The 16,197-nt window shown below is 38.0% G+C and overlaps 3 protein-coding genes across 3 annotated transcripts in view; all 3 read left to right on the top strand.

The window, feature by feature from the left end:
- The window catches only part of LOC110155906 (actin-binding LIM protein 3-like), a 64,995-nt gene extending 61,239 nt beyond the window's left edge, over nt 1-3,756 (top strand). Inside the window, exons 19-24 of the mRNA XM_055148596.1 lie at nt 855-890; nt 1,559-1,608; nt 1,810-1,876; nt 1,988-1,995; nt 2,869-2,949; nt 3,371-3,756. Of these exons, the coding sequence (XP_055004571.1) occupies nt 855-890; nt 1,559-1,608; nt 1,810-1,876; nt 1,988-1,995; nt 2,869-2,949; nt 3,371-3,484 (356 nt within the window). The 3' untranslated portion in view covers nt 3,485-3,756. The remainder of the gene's footprint in view (nt 1-854; nt 891-1,558; nt 1,609-1,809; nt 1,877-1,987; nt 1,996-2,868; nt 2,950-3,370) is intronic.
- Nucleotides 3,757-5,218: 1,462 nt separating this feature from the next.
- On the top strand, nt 5,219-8,497 carry sycp3 (synaptonemal complex protein 3). Its single transcript, XM_020920112.2, has 8 exons — nt 5,219-5,395; nt 5,476-5,557; nt 6,028-6,062; nt 6,220-6,337; nt 6,825-6,924; nt 7,167-7,265; nt 7,527-7,631; nt 8,283-8,497. The coding sequence occupies exons 1-8, from the start codon at nt 5,263-5,265 to the stop codon at nt 8,334-8,336; spliced, it is 726 nt and encodes a 241-aa protein (XP_020775771.1). The 5' UTR covers nt 5,219-5,262; the 3' UTR covers nt 8,337-8,497.
- Nucleotides 8,498-9,031: 534 nt separating this feature from the next.
- The window catches only part of afap1l1b (actin filament associated protein 1-like 1b), a 30,843-nt gene continuing 23,677 nt past the window's right edge, over nt 9,032-16,197 (top strand). The window contains exon 1 of the mRNA XM_020920054.2: nt 9,032-9,174. Coding sequence (XP_020775713.2) covers nt 9,153-9,174 — 22 coding nt within the window. The 5' untranslated portion in view covers nt 9,032-9,152. The remainder of the gene's footprint in view (nt 9,175-16,197) is intronic.

The raw sequence follows: 16,197 nt of genomic DNA on the forward strand, positions 1-16,197 counted from the left end.
TTTTTGCCTACCAGCAACTGCACACGTGCGGAAAAGCCAGATGTAAACAAAAACAACGTTTTCATGTATTGGTGTTAAACTAAATTTATGTAGCCACAGTAGCCCTTGGACCATAGACTGTATAAAGAAGCCAACAAAGTGAATGTGACGTCACCCATAGCATTAGGCTCCAGTCAAATGAAGCTCGTTGAGGCTTATAGTTACAGGAGTAAATTTGGATCCAGGTGCATATTAGGGATAGGAGTTAATTTACTGGGAAATTAGTGAAAAAGAAACACCAGGACCATGTAGATCGGTTTAATACAAAAACATTTTTACAACCAAAATGAGGAGCCTGACAGTATCGGTTACAGAGAGAGGGGTGACAGTTTCTCAGTAAGTGAATTGGAGATGGAGTCGATGGAGCCACAAAAGTGTGCCTATGCTCACTTCCTATTTGCTACCAGGCTAGCTATGCCCATTTATAGAAACAGTCTATGTGTTGGACAGATTGCTGAAAATGTGGCAACTGATCTGTGGCAACTATTACAACTAATCACTCACACACTGTATTGATACATTTTCTGTGAATTGTGTTGCTCAATGTTATCACAGTGACAATAGCTCTGGTTGTGACCACTGTAGTGAGAGAAAGTGTAGTATGAATGAATTTAAGAGATGTATGTTGTGAAAAACGACATTGGTTATTGGTGTGAGAAGAGGATTCAGTGTATAAAGATGGAGACAGATGATAAGCAGTAAAATCCCAACCTCTTGGCTCTGTTTTTGAGAATTACCATGGTCACATATTGTTATCTTAAATGTGTCTACCATTAAACTAATTACTTTTCTTCCTCCTTTAATCCTGTTTGCAGCTGCCCTGTCCCGTTCTGTCTCCGTCACTGATAACGGTGAGTGTTTTGGTCCAAGTGAAAAGTGGACAATGACAGATCTGGCAAGCCAAAATCCCTTTCTAGTTTGAAGCATAAAGATGCTCAGTTTTACAGAGTTTTACCAGGCTTGTTACCAGTAGCCCTTATGGTCTCTTTAGGGGTAAGATATATTTTGTATATTCATTCAAGCCCAAGCAATTTCTTGACCAATTTCTTGTAAGTCAGTCATGATGGCCCTATTACGTTTCATAATCTCATTGAGCTTGTAGCACTTCAGATCAGCTCCCTGTTTCTGCTGCATCATGACATTTTTCTGCTCTTTGACACCAGTGAAATTTAATCCCCTTCATGGTAAACAAGACCAGAGAGAAAGAGAGAGAGTGGAGGAGGAGAGGATCTAACAGAGGAGGGCTAGTGTTTGAACCTAGAGAGGAAAGAGTAGATGGACTAAGAGATAAAGAACAACACACAAAGCTGAAAAAAGACATAGTGAAAAAGGAAGAGTGGAAAAACACAACTGAGACTTTGCTTTCCTCTACTGGTCAAGCAGTGTCATTACACAAAACATTTCAGCAACACAAAACGAGATAGTAATGCTATTTTGATGGTAATATCTGTATAACTGGAAAATGTAAATATTGTATAGATTAATCATGAGTATTTGTTTTATTCCTTTGCTCTTTTAGACTACAAGTCATCTTCACTTCCAGACTACAGAAGAAATGGAGTCAAAAAGGTGAGCGCTGTAGCTGTGTGTGGGTAAATGTAGCCTATACTTCAAACCAGAATGTTTTGTCAATGCTTGGGGTTGCATAGTTTAGAGCATGTTTTCAATGTGACTATCGGAGTAATACACTTACCATATCCATTATATTCAATAACATTAGCCTAACATGAGTTTATATCCTCTGTTTAACTCATCGTCCTATTTTTTCAGCCTGTTGGTGGAGCCACAGATTATTACCAGTACGACAGCAGTAATGCAGTTAACTGGCAGATTAGAGGTAAGACTATTGTACTTTTCAAATCCATTATTTCCTATTTATCTTTCATGACTTTATGATTACTCAAAGTTTTTCTTGACATAATATATATTTTTGTGTTTTCTTTTTCAGAATATAAGGTAAGCCGTTCTGTCAACACTGATGAGCTGTTCAGGCGTCTTTGTGAATGGTCTGTGTCTGTGAGTAGAATATGAGAGTGCCAGCACAGCTTTGGTCTTGTTCAAAAATCACATTGTTTCCCATAAAGAGACTTGTCATAAGTGTGTCACTTCTGAATGATGAGAGCAAAAGTTCACAAAGCCACTGTCAAGGCGTTTGACTGCAGCAGCGCTTTGTCATGTAAAGCAGCACAGCAGTTCAATGGCGCATCTATACAAATGACAACTATATTCAAATCTAACAAGCTGTTTCAATTCAGTAGCTTTAATTCATATTAACTTCTCAAGATGAAAAACTGTTTTAGTTCTTGTTTGACTAATACATTCAAATCTACTTAAACAACAATTCATTTCTGTTATATTGTTGTTCTTCAGCTATGCGTTGCAACAATTAAATTACCACATTACGGGACAAATACAGGGTCTCTCCTCTTATGATTTATCTAGTTATCTTATGTTTTCTAATGACAACTGAGAATATTCTATCTTAGAATCATACATTTCCCCCTGATTACAACAAAAAATACTGAAATAATCTACATGTAGAATTGTTATATTGTGTAAAAAATGCTCAACTCAGTGAATAAAATGTATGCTGCAATAGTGATGTAATAACTGCATGTGGCCAGTAGAGGCTGACATACTTCTTTGATGGTCCCTGTAGTGTCTATATCTCTCCATGGTGCTGAAACAGTCTGGTTTGAGCTGACATGCGTTGGCTTCAAAGACTCTTCCTAAAAAGGCTTGCGCATGTGTGTTTTTTTTATCTTCTCTCTGTTTTCGCTCCTCTCTCTGTCTCTCTCTTTCATCCTCTCTCCTATTTCTCTGCGTCAGATTTACCCCTATGAGGCTCTGGTGGTGTCAGTCAGAGGTGAGCAGCGCCTCCCCACTGATGTGGACCGGGCCAGGCTAGAGGTAATACACCACTTTAAAGCAGGGTTTTTCCTTATGCTCTATTTTGATCTGTTTAGGTGACGACCAGAAACAAACATGTTTTTATTTATTTATTTATTTGTTTGTTTGTTTGTTTGTTTGTTTATTTCATTCATATAGTATAAAAAGACATCAACAGTGTCTCAACATCAAACATACAAGAAATGAATGAAAAGGAGCAGAAAGTAGAGTAATCTTCTAAACATGTATACATGCAGCAGCCTCTTTATGTATAATTATCAACAGGAATTTAATTCAGTCCAACAATCGCATAGCCTTTTGCACTTTATAATATTGGCTTGCAAAACATTTTAACTATTAATTTTGAAAATATAAATAAAAGTAAACTAATAACCTTCTGGTATTTTTATAATAACAAAAATAAAATGTGTTTGTGTTCCAGCGGCATCTTTCCCCAGAAGAGTTTCACAGAGTTTTTGGGATGCCAATGTCAGCCTTCGACCGCCTCGCACAGTGGAAGAAGAATGAGCTGAAAAAACAAGTCAGACTTTTCTGAACACCTCCAGTCACAACTGTCCAGTCCCATATAAATAAAGTTTACACAAAGAACTACTCACTGGTCCCTAAAGTAGCAATGGGACACACTTTTCTTTTGTTCTTTTAAAGCAATACATCAGTGGTCAAATCGAAATGTGTCAAAACTAAACGGAAAGAAGGCAAATATGAGTAAAACATGAGTCATCCTGAATCACAACTTGATTAAGGAGTTATCTGCATTTCAATGTGTGACCACAAGAGGGCAGTGACTGGACATCAATTCAAGCATAATCCCCGCCATAAAAGGCAATTGTGATTGTTTTTTATCCTTGTGAAAAAGAGAACGTTGTTGACTGTTTTCTATTATATGGATTATGGTTGGTTATTTAAATATGACTGTACAGTTAAAATTATTTATTTATTAAGATTTTATTAAGATATTACAATGACTTGCTTCACGGCAACATCAGCAATGCAAATTATGTCTTATTTTGTAATTTATTTCAGATTTATGTTATGGTAGATATGTGGTAGAAATTGTTAGAATTACAGTGACTGGTCAAATATGTAGGCTTTGACAATGCCTATCCATGAGTATAACATGTATTTAATTTATAGGTTTCATCTTCCTGTTTTAGATTTGAGGACTTTTTTCCGATTCAAATATAATTTTTGTTTTTAAACACTAATCAGTATAGCAACAATCCTAATTTTTAATGATTCTGAAACCCATGGATAGGCTAATTTTACAAATGAAGGTGAAAGGGAGATTCTACAGTCATTTCCATTTAACAACTAAACATAACATTAGTTTTTCTATATGTAACAATAGACTGCATATATTCAGTCTATGGTAACAACAAAAATATGAACTGCTTCAGACCTATTAATTGCATTTGGGGAAATATTAACCGGTGTAGGACTGATTAATGTTCTATGTTAGAGTTGGAAAAGGAAAAGCAAAGTAGGGAAAGTAAAGGATTATTTTTAGTATTGGGGTCAAGAGGGACTAAAGGGTGCATGGAGAGGGAGGACAAGAGGGCTGCAGGCACGTCACATTTGAGGGGTTTCGTGCGGAGAATAATTAGACTGTTTTTGAATGTGCACAGGCAAGGAGATGGCAAGTAGAGATGTGGGTAGTTGTTTTGGCATAAGAATAAGAAAAAGGCTAATGATGCCCAAATATGGAGTTACTGAAATCTAAACATGAAAACAGTTCTTCTTCAGGGACTACTTGTGTGAATGTGTGTGGGAGTGTTTTGAAAGGGATATTTACACCTAGCAACATCACATCTGTCCACAGTTTTTAAATAAACAAAATCAAAATAATTCCTGTCTCCTCTTCGTTTGTCTGTTTGGTTTAGCTGAGACGAAGATAATAAAAAAGAATCATATCCGGCATATAGTCTATGATGTAGGCCCACATATAGCCTAATTAAATAAATAAATAGAATTAAAATCTGAATGCTGAGAAGAGAGGAATGCTTTTCATCTGTCTGTTAAGCATTAAACTTGGACAAATATTGTATGTGGAGAACTAGGCGTTTTAGCGGTGATAAATTTGAAGTAGAAAGAAAAAGAAATGGGCCTTTAAACTTTTAGTGCAGGTTTGTGTGATCATCATCTGTTGCTATGTCATTTCCGACCAATCAGAAAAAAGAACGCGGTTTATTTTATCCAATGAAAAAATTGAACTCGCTCACAGCGGCGCGAAATTCCGACAACAGGTTTTGCTATTTCTAAACTTTATATTAATCTTTCCTCTCTTCAAAGAAACAAAAGAACGACAGACTAAATATGTCCTCAGCTTGGAAACAAATGAAGAAAAAACATGTGGACGAGAAATCTGACAAAGCAAAGCTCTTTGATTTTACAGAAGAAGATGAAGATAAGAAAGAGTTGATTGGTTCAGAGGAGGAGACCAGCGAAGGTAATGAAGCTAAAATGAGAAGCTAAATGCTAACTTTTAACCCAGTTTAATTTAGAGCTAACCTATTTTTTCTTCTTAAGATGAAACTCCAGTCATAAACAAAAAAATAGCCAAAAAACATCCTTCTCCTGATTTTGATGAAGAGGAGCCCAGTGCTGTGGGGTAGGAGTTTTACTTGATCAAATAAGATAAGACATTTTAGATTGTTACTTTTGTTTTTCGACTTAACTCCAGTTAATTTCTATAGAAATAAAAGTAAATAAAATTCTGTACAAATATATATGTTATTTAGATTAAATATTACGTTTCAAATATTTTCTTAAATTAAAGGTACATGAGGTAACTTGTTTTGTGAAGGGCCCTACCCATATCCTGTCTGAAATGTTCCGTAGTGGCATTGTCAAAGTAATAGTGTTTTATCAAAATAAATACCGAAAGATATGCATTCTTTTTGTGAGGGGCACACCTCTACACTTACCTAACATGCAATTTGGTCTGGTGGATGACTGTCTTAGATATAATGCCATACTGTGGAATGTTGCAGGCAAAGGAAGAACATCCCCATGGGGTCAAGCAGGTAGCGGACTCCCCTAGCAAAAATGACATGGTTATGCGTTTTGTTCTCCTTTCAGAAATGAAGTCATGTCCATGATCGAGAAATTTGGGGGTATGTTTCCTTTTAGTTTTTTGGTTCAAACAATATAAAGAATCAGAAATAATATAGTCAGTCAAAAGTCAATTTGCACCAGAGAAATCACTGATTTCTATGAATTTGCACCAGTAGCAGTCACCATAATGTGTATAATGTCTATCTGTGTTTGTAGCTGATATCAATAAGTCAGTGCAGGCTAAGAAGAAACGCCTGGAAGCTTTGACCAAAAAGTACATGAAGGGAAGTCAAGAGAAACTGGAGCAGCTCTGGAACAACTATCATTCTCAAAGGTATACTCTCACCATTACCATAAAAAAAAAAACTAAAAAAAAAACATGTATCTAACTGTTAAATGTCCTGTCCCGTAATAGTGTGTATCTTCATTCAATAATCTAAATATCTAGATGTTCTTAAGCAATGTCATCTGAGACATATGTAGTAAATAGTAGTAGTAGTAGTAATAGCATTTCAGGATCTAATGACTAATAAGTTTTTTTTTAATTAATTAATCAAGTAAAAAAAATGCCAATACTTCAAGTCCAAGCTATTGCTCTCTTCCTGGATAGTATATACTCTGCCCCCCTGTGACAGTTCCAGGTAGTAACAGAAGATATACTGTAGTGTTATAATGTTAGATGAGACGAAGTATTTACAGTTACTCAGAAATGCAGTTTTAACAAAAATCTTACTAAGAAGAGCAAATAGAATAGTAACACAATAAAAAAAATTAATAAAATATGATAATAATGTAAAGTATAATTCCTTTGCTGTGTTCAGACAGAAGGTGACAGCGCAGTACTCACAGCAGTTCTTGGTGGCCCTACAGCAGTGGGAGGCCGAGGCACAGATAGCCGAGGAGCAGGAGGAGAGGCTCAATGTCAGTGCCCACTATAGAGTTTACATTTTATTTAATGGGACCTAAACATGCAGCAAGTCAAGATGTGTCTGCTATTCATATACACAGTATATACAGCGCTCAATACGAAAGGGTCATCTGCACTCTTTATATAGAGTTAGTAAATAGTTTCACACTGTATCTGTGAAATTGGTTATTGAAAAGGAATTTCTACACATCTCTTTTTAAATCCACTGATCTCATCTTTGGATTTTTTTTTTCAGAATCTGTGGAGGCAGCAGCAGAAAGTCTTGCAGCAGGCCAGAGTCGTACAAAACCAGAATTTGAAGACGATCAGGGAGATATATGAGCAATTTGTGAAGGCCGGTTAACTTACATTCCATTCCACAAGTACTGTATATTCAAGTCTCCAGTCATGAAAAGCAACTACACACATTTCAGCAACAAAATTCAAACAAATATCTCAAAGTATTTTATAATATAATATCTAATGTTGATATCTTGTGTTTTTGGGTCACTGACTATTCCAGACTTGATAAATGAAAGAAATGACAAAGAATTTTGAAATTGCGACATAACGTTACTAGCGTGACAATTGCCTTTTTTTGGTATTTTTTTATTAGAGCATGGAGGAGATGGAGAACAGCCATGAGACGTTTCTGCAGGGAGCGCAACAGGAGCTGAGGAAGGAGCTGGCCTCACTGCAGAAGAAGATCCTTATGGACACAGTCAGTGGAATAACACATTATGATGTTATGACATTTGAATAACTTGTAGCACCTCCAAACCCTTAGCATTCTCACATGCTTCCCATACGCTGGAGGAGAAATGAATACATGGCACACATAGTACAGTATAGTACATACAGTATAATGAAATTTCTACATCAGACTACAGAGGGTTCAAACCTCCAACTGTCCAGCTATTAGCTGTGAAAAGTTGAATAATAACTAATAGTTAAGCTTTCATTTTTAAACTTAAACTCATGTTACATACTGAGACTCAAATAAATGCCTGATTTATTTATGGATGTTTTTATACCACTGAAAAACATCTTTTCTCTGAGCAAACTTGCATTTCCACAAACATGACTCTCTTATTTTGCCAGAAGGACCTACTCATGCTTGTTTCCATGGAAATGTTCTTTATTCTATAACCTTCAACAGTATGCCAAAAACTTGTCTATGTTTGTGGAGAATGTTCCAAAGTATGGTTTCTTTCTGTTTCCATGGAATCATACAGTTAACACTTCCGGAGAAGTTACATATACTATAATTATAATTCTATTATTATTATTATTTTTTTTTTTTTTTGCTATTTCATTTAATGTAAAGTATGTTTAAAATCTAAGACATTTTGTTTTTATCTTGTGTTCACAGCAGCAACAGGAGATGGCCACTGTTCGCAAGTCCCTTAAATCCATACTGTTTTAACGTGAATCTTCTCATTGTTTTGTTGGTTTTGTAAAAAAGACAACCAAAAGTTTTGCCTCCTTTTATGTTTATTAATTCAAATTTAATTATATGTTCTCATTGTGTGTATTATATGATGTTGAATGGAAGTTCTGTTTCACAGAAAGATGTTGTAATAAATACTATTGATTTTATAATATAATAGCTGATTTATTTACCCATGAAGTGACACATGGAGTCTCACAAAATATTCCATGGTTTTAATGTTGACTTAGTGGACTGACATGGAAATATCTACACTTACATCAGCGTGGTGCTCCACATCATTCATACACGCCACATTGTGTCTTGCCGAAGGACACAAGCAGTATGGACATTCAAATTACCAACCTTTCCTATCTATATCAGAGAACTGCTGTGTAACCTGATCCGAAGTCAGTGATAAGAAGGGGGAACAACAAAAGGGTAGGTAGGTGATGATAGACATTGCCATCAAACAAGCCTAACTATTGCACGATGTGTTATATAAACTAAATATGATCTCATCCACCTCTCCACTTGTGTTCCTAAGGTACTCCTGAGGTGTGATGTCACGCTTGTGTTTGTGTATTGCTCTGAAACACTCCGGCGCTAGGACCGCGCAGCCCCGGGTCCAGGCGGATCTGGAGTAAACCTCAGAAGCAGCTTTGGCCCAAGTGACTCACGGCCGCACAGAGGCTACAGAGCTCCTGTGTCTCAGAACACGCCCCGTATGTTAATAAAAGTCACTTTTGAATGAAACAATCCAGGAATTGTTAGAGGAAACAGCGGGGTGACGGGGCCTGGAGAGCGGCAGTCATGGAGTCAAAGCGACAAAGCGGTGAGTAAAAGTTAGCTTTGTTCAGACTTTAGTGAAACTGCGCTCCGGTCACTGTCCCGTGCCAAACGAACGCTGTGGCCGTTAGAAGAAATATGTGTGGCCCGTCTGCTTTAGGAGCTCGTCTATGTATTAGACGTTATGCATTATTAACATAGACTTGGCATGGCACATCTTTCCTTTGCATGAGGGATCGCAACTTTGAGACTAAAGGGAGACTGTTGCAATAACCAGAATAACCAGTGAGTAAGTGTGTAGCAGTTGTAAAGGCGCTTGGTCTGCATGGGCGCTATAGGTGATTCTGTGTTTCCGAAGTCCGTCCTAAACAGAGCCGTAGTACCGGGCTGAGGTCATCGTCATGCTCCCGGTTTAACGGAGTAACGGATGGCTGACGTCATGCGCGCGCGTGCATGTACGTGCTCCGGTTTGCGCGCCGTGCGTAATAGCGCACGGTGGAAGAGAGGCATCCTCAGGTAGAGCACGGCAGTGATGCAATCCGAGCCCAACTCCGGAGTGCCGCGTTGGAAGCGACACTGCTGGAGGCTGCAGCGGCTCAATGGCCGCTCTGTCCCGGGCCTGAGGCTACAGACCCAGGCAGGAAACTGCATTATGTTACTCCAGGTGATGGAGCAGAGCCTGTAGGCCAGTGAGAGGCAAAACAAAGGCTATTGTGTGAAAGATAAGGTGAAGGCTGTTGATGCAAGTGCTTATTATAGCCATACACAATAATATGACGTATTTGCACCCATGTGGCCTGTGGCCCTCAGGCAGCTTAATCTGAATATTGCTTTAATTGATCAGTTCTGTTTCCTGGCACTGGGAGCAGTTCTATGGTTTAAAACTAATATCAGATATTTATGTGGGTGTGTTCTATGAAATAATATTTGTCCACTACACAAAGAAAAAGTAACTTGATGACACAAGCTGGAGGTGTGTGCCAAAAAGTTGTGCAGCTGTGCATTTGTGCAGTGGAAAAACTCACTCATATAAGTCTTACAACTGTCACTGGTGTAGTTTAGTTTGGAGCTTAAAGTAGCAGCATATCTTTACTCTGGACAGGATGCAAAGTGACCAGCCTTGACCTACACATGAGCCATACATTTCCTCTTCCTCCCCTCCTCTTTTGTGCCCTCAGTCACAGAGTTCGTTGGTTAAACTGTAACCCATTTTTCAACAACAGGCCTTGTGCCTGTAGTTTCTATGTATGTACACACAGAGAAAGTGTTCTACTGATACCCACTGTTTAGTCACAGCTACATGTGGAGTTAGAAAAAGTTCACTTGCAGAGCTTTATTTTCCTTCAGATGGTTTATGGACAGGAGTGCCTAGCTCGAGAATTCTCCTATTGTGCATGTTATGGATTATTAACTTTACTTAAAATTCCTTGTTTTTATAGACTAAAGTCAGACTGTGCAGACTAATGTTGCTAAACATTAGCAGACTAAAGTTGCTTGTGGGTGACTAGCTTTATCTAAATGACATCAACTGACAAATTTTTGTGTTCTAGGTCATGAATTTGCTAATTGGTATAATTAGTCATTGCATTACCTGTGTCAATAAGGCAGAAACATTTCAAAGACATCTCCAGAATATATTGATAATACTATGATAATAATACAACAATATGATATGGCCCTGCCTACATCGTTACTGCACTTTGGGGTCCCTGGTACTCCTACTCATCTCCATAACATTTTCTATCTGTGGACAGTGATAAGATACAAGAGGAATGTCCAATACGTCATCTGCTTGTTTTAAAGGTCTTTGTCACTTTGATCTAAATGGGATTTTTAAATGGCCCCTCTCAGTGCTAAACCTCAGGCGTGCAATGACACCATCCATGTCTTGTCATGAAAATATGAATTACAGGATGCTGTATCTCTCAAGTAGACTTTTGTTGGAGTGAGTTGCCGGGGACTGCCAGGACTTGAACTTTGACCCCTGTTTGAAGAGGAAGGGTGTCTGGAGAAGCCAAAAAGAGTTTAGGACGAACTAGGGGAAAGATGCGGAAACTTCAGCTCTACAGAGACTTGGGCCAATGGGAAAGAAAGCGAGAGAGAGGGGAAAGAAGAGAGACAACAACAACTCCAGGCTGTACATTTTTGTGTCATAAAAAAACACTAGACAAAACTCATACTTGTTTATCAAGGAATTTGAGACATTTCCTGTAAAATTCCCTTTAGTGCTTTTGCAACGGTCACATGTGAAACTAATGCAGATAAATTGAATTACCTTCAAATACAAAATAATGATTACTATTAAGTTAGTAGTTAGTTCTATTATATGAATATTTATTTGCAAAATGATTACATCCCATTAATGGTTATAACCTTGAACCATATCCAGTCTCCACAAATCTATGAGAAAATTCATATTGCACATGATTTCTAATTACTACACCCTTGGAAGTTGCACTATTACAACAAAACACACATAACAATAGTAATTTTACATTTCTCGATCTCCATAAATATTATAGGCTTAATTAATTTAAACCAGGCATACCAAAGCAAAGCATATTCAGCCTTCAGTTAATGTCTGTTTGTCCAGTGATGTTATGGGCTCTTCCTCACTTCCTGTTTGCATTCCGTTCATTCTTTCATTGATTACCTTTCACTTATTCTGTTATGGCTCAGAGGAAGCAGAGGCCTCCCCATCTGCTTTGGGTATATACGATGGATGACACACTGGGGAGGGCATACGGGCTCCATGTACAGGGGTCAAAATCCCACAAAATAGCTGCAAAAACATTTTAAAAAGAAACGGTATAAGAAAAACAGCAATGGAATAAGAATTGTGACCAAACAACAAGAGCAACAACAAAAATATGGTTATACTTAATAAAAAGGTCAACATTCGCAACAGAACAGTGAGGCAATGATGTAAATATGTCGATACAATTTTAAAAAGTCAGAAAGACTCAACGCCCTTTGATTTATCTCACCAAAACATGCCTCAAAACACACACATTGAACAAGTGGTAAACATTAAAATACGAGATCATGTTTTGACCAGCTGCTGCTACTGCTTTTTTTTTTTTCAAGGCTATTTGGATGTGTGAGTCAAGTGTGTGTGCAGTCCGCCTGGGGAGTCTCCACAGGGCAGGTTTGGATCTGGTTTTTGGGCCTAAGATTTGGGACTGGACTGGAGTCTGAACTTTAGACTTTGGGGTTTAAGTGAGCGGACTCTGTCAGTCAAGGTCATGTGGAAATGTGGAGAAAGAATGTCTCCAGCTGCTGCCTGGAGGAACTCATGTTTATCATACAGAATAAGACTGCTTGTCCTGCTTGATAATCACATTGTTGAGCATTAGGGCTGGGTATCAATAAGAAGCTGCCGATACAATACATACCTCTATACATAGGCCACGATACGATACATATCTCAATACAGTGAGCTTACGATTCGATACGATTCAATATTTCAGTTCGATTGGATACGGTTCAGTAAAAAATAAAGGCTAAATCATGGCTGTGATACTGAAAGTCTTTGTCAAACCACTTCTTCTACAAAGTTAATATAAAAAACACAAAGATTTTAATCATCAAAAACAGTGAAAATGTCAAATGTGTCAAATAAACAAGTTTCCCTCTTCTGAACAAGCAACAAAACAGTAGCGCTATAACAAAATAATTTAGTAAAATATACAAAAAAATACTCTTGGAGATATATCGATACAGCAGCCCCACAATATCGATACTGTATCATCACATTAAACGATATATCGATATATCAATATTTTTGGACACCCCTAGTGAGTATATTGTAAAAGTAGTAGTAAACTAGAAAAGCACTCAGAGAGCGCAGACCTCCGCCAAGGACTACCCCCATTTTTTATATAAATTGCGATAAAATCAGTCTTCTGGATCAGATCCGGATCAGCCTTTGGAATATGAAAGAGGATCCCATTGTCCATCCCTGAGTCAAATTTCATGGGGTTTGGTCAATAATTAACCGAGATATTGAGAAACAAAATTTTTGGCCCAGAAGTGATCCAGAATCCAGGATTTCTTCTGGATCACCCCCAAAATGAAATCAGTTCTTCCTTTTCACATTTCCAACAAATCCTGAAAATTTCATCAAAATCAGTCCATAACTTTTTGAGTTATGTTGCTAACAGACAAACAAACAAACAAACAGACAAACACCGGCAAAAACATAACCTCCTTGGCGGAGGTAAAGATACAGAGTTGAGAGTTGATTTGCAAAAACACATATCCATACTTTTGTTACTTTCTTCTACAGATACCATCCTTGAAAGTTTTGTATAGTGGAATTTGTCAAAGAGGATCAAGTAATATTTTAATAGCAGCAAAATACATTTGCCTTTTGAAAACAATGCTATACAAAGTAAGAGTAAACTGCAAGAATTCAATTGCTTTTTTTTTTTAATTGCTTTTTTTCTCTCATTCTTCACATGTTATTAAAGTGAGCAGAGATAATTTGGTTTTAAGGGAGATGTGAAAAATGTATGTTTAAGAGCTTTCAACCATATTTAATTTTTTTTTTTACTTCTCATTTACCCACTCCAAATTGTATTTAGAGTGATTCATGCATGTAATCCTATTTTCCTGCATGTAATTACTGTACAGTGAAGTCAGTTAGGTCATTATAGTCATTAAATTGGAAGTTTTGATCATGTGACTGTTATTTTTTTTGTCGCAGCAGTTGATTTGGCTCTTTTTATATATGTATCTGATAACCTTCCATTCACTGCTCTGTCATGGGCAATGGGGGCTTGCACAGGGACACAATGATTGTACCTTGAGCGAGAATCGAACAAGCTACCCATAACGTTTGCACTGACTAATGCAATCTGGTGTGTTTACAGTATATCATATATCAAGTTTAATGCTATACTGTGGACTTTTTTTTAGACAAGCAATAAAAGCATTTGGCAGACTCCCCCATCAGAAGAATTACACTGTTAATCTTTATTTTAAGTTCATGTTAAGCAGTGTTTCATAATTCAAATCTCCATGTCTTTGCAGTCTGTTCCAGTGACGTTCTCGTGTTATCACCTGTCAACGTGATAAACTACCGAGCTGAATCTTTACATCTCTTCTCCAAGATGACGCCTTTTTATGTCGTTTTCAGTATTCAGGTCTGACTTTGATGGGGCTGTGAAGTGGCTCTAGTTAAACATGTGATGAAGAGGAGGTAGAACTGAGGTTAGAGGGATAAAAGTGTCATCTCTGTATCGGCCTGGTACATTATGTGTTCAAATAAAGTGCAGCAGCGGTGAGTTATGGCTGTTGTGTTGCGAGCTGTACAAATCAGTTCAAATGGGAGTCGCATGCTCTGGTCCCATGACTGACCTCCTTCTGAAAAAAGAGCATACTGAAAACACAGAAGAAAATCAAGAAATAGACTATTAAACATTTCAATATATTACTTGAAGTTACTGATACTTTTCCTGGGGGTGTGATGCAAACAGTAGACTCTGCTCTTTCTGTTTTCAGGAGGATGTTATTGTCATATTTGCTGTCATAATTTGGGCGGAAATGCAAAGTTAATGCAGCGGTCAGATGAACTGGCCCATAGGCTGATAGTTTGATCTCAGCTGCCGCAAAAGCATAGTGTTGTTGTGTTGTAGGGCAAGACACTTAACCCACCTCACCTTTATGCTGGTGTACACTGGTGTGTTAATGGGGCGAGTGGTTCCTTGATGTAAAGTGCTTCAAGTGTCCATTGGAGGTATAATAACACTATTACAGATTACACTTATAGTAGTTCTATACAGACCATGACATTTTAAAAGAAAACATCTGATTATGAACTTTCCTTTTTTTATTATAGTATTTATAGAGAAAAAGTGTTTGAACAGAGTGGCCTTGAGTTACATGCTGTAGATGACATAATTAATAACTTTCTAGAGTCTTGTGACTGCATTTCATCGTATATTTGAATTCCACATGAATCCTGTCAGTAGTGCTTGTGTGCTGAATATGTCCATGTTAACAGTGGGTGAGGAGGGTGGGTGTGTGTGTGTTGGGAGGGGGGGTCACAATGGCCCCTCTGTGGAGTGAGTGAGCGCAGCCTGAAGAACAGCTGATTCTCAGCCTCTGAACCCCCAGGTCTCCAGAGACAGAGCAGTATGTGAAGAGATCAGGGACAGACAGAAGAGAGAGAGGGAACGAGAGAAGCAGGAAGAGAGAGAGTGAGAGAGAGGAAAAAAAGACAGAAAAGTGGAAGTGAGTGAGTGAGAAATTTAAAACTGCACCAGGTGGTGGCAAAGATATGTTAGATAGACCGTGCAATGCTTCACATAAACTCTGTGGTTGAAATTTTTATTTATAAATGTATTTCAAGACATAAGTATACAGTTTGACTTTTTAAAGTGATAATACTTTCAGAATTTTCTCATTCTTCGCATAGCTGTAAGAATCCTGTCATGAATGGACACAAGCAAATTAATGTGTCATTGTGCCAGTGCCAAGCCTTAATAAAAAAACAACTTTGCAATAGGAAAGTGAAGGCATAAACCCTTAACAAACCCATACAAATCATTACAGAGATCATTTGGAAAGGCACCCTCAGAACGGAAGGACTGAAAGCTATGATTTTCTCAATGACTAAACTTTTGCCTCCTCAGCGCTAAGTTTGTCTGTTCTGAAATCAGGACAAAGGCTGAATGTGAATGTCCTCGGTGACTTCAGCACACTGTCACTGATCATCTCTATTTTTAGTGCTCAGTTTATTCTCAAACATAGGAGAAGAAGTGGAGAGACGCAGGTCTATAATTTGAGTTAGTCAGCTTATTATCACATCCCTCACAGCTGACTTCTCCCAAAAAACTCAGTTTGAAGCTTTAGGGGTGACAGGATGAAGGACGCAGCAGGGCGCCGGAGAACAAGAAAAGGAATATAAAATGGTGGAGCGATGAAGAAGAGGAGAGATGAAGGCAGATCTGAAATGTATAAAGTGGCAAAGCAGGAAAAGCACAGCTGCACGGGCACAACAGCTGCAGTTTAACCCAGAGCCCACCGATCCAGAGGGCAGCAGAGAGGGACCCAGCTTCAAGGG

Source organism: Boleophthalmus pectinirostris, unplaced genomic scaffold, assembly GCF_026225935.1.
Source record: "Boleophthalmus pectinirostris isolate CB_2022bp ecotype Guang Dong unplaced genomic scaffold, ASM2622593v1 HiC_scaffold_12, whole genome shotgun sequence".
NCBI classification, from domain to species: Eukaryota; Metazoa; Chordata; class Actinopteri; order Gobiiformes; family Gobiidae; genus Boleophthalmus; species Boleophthalmus pectinirostris.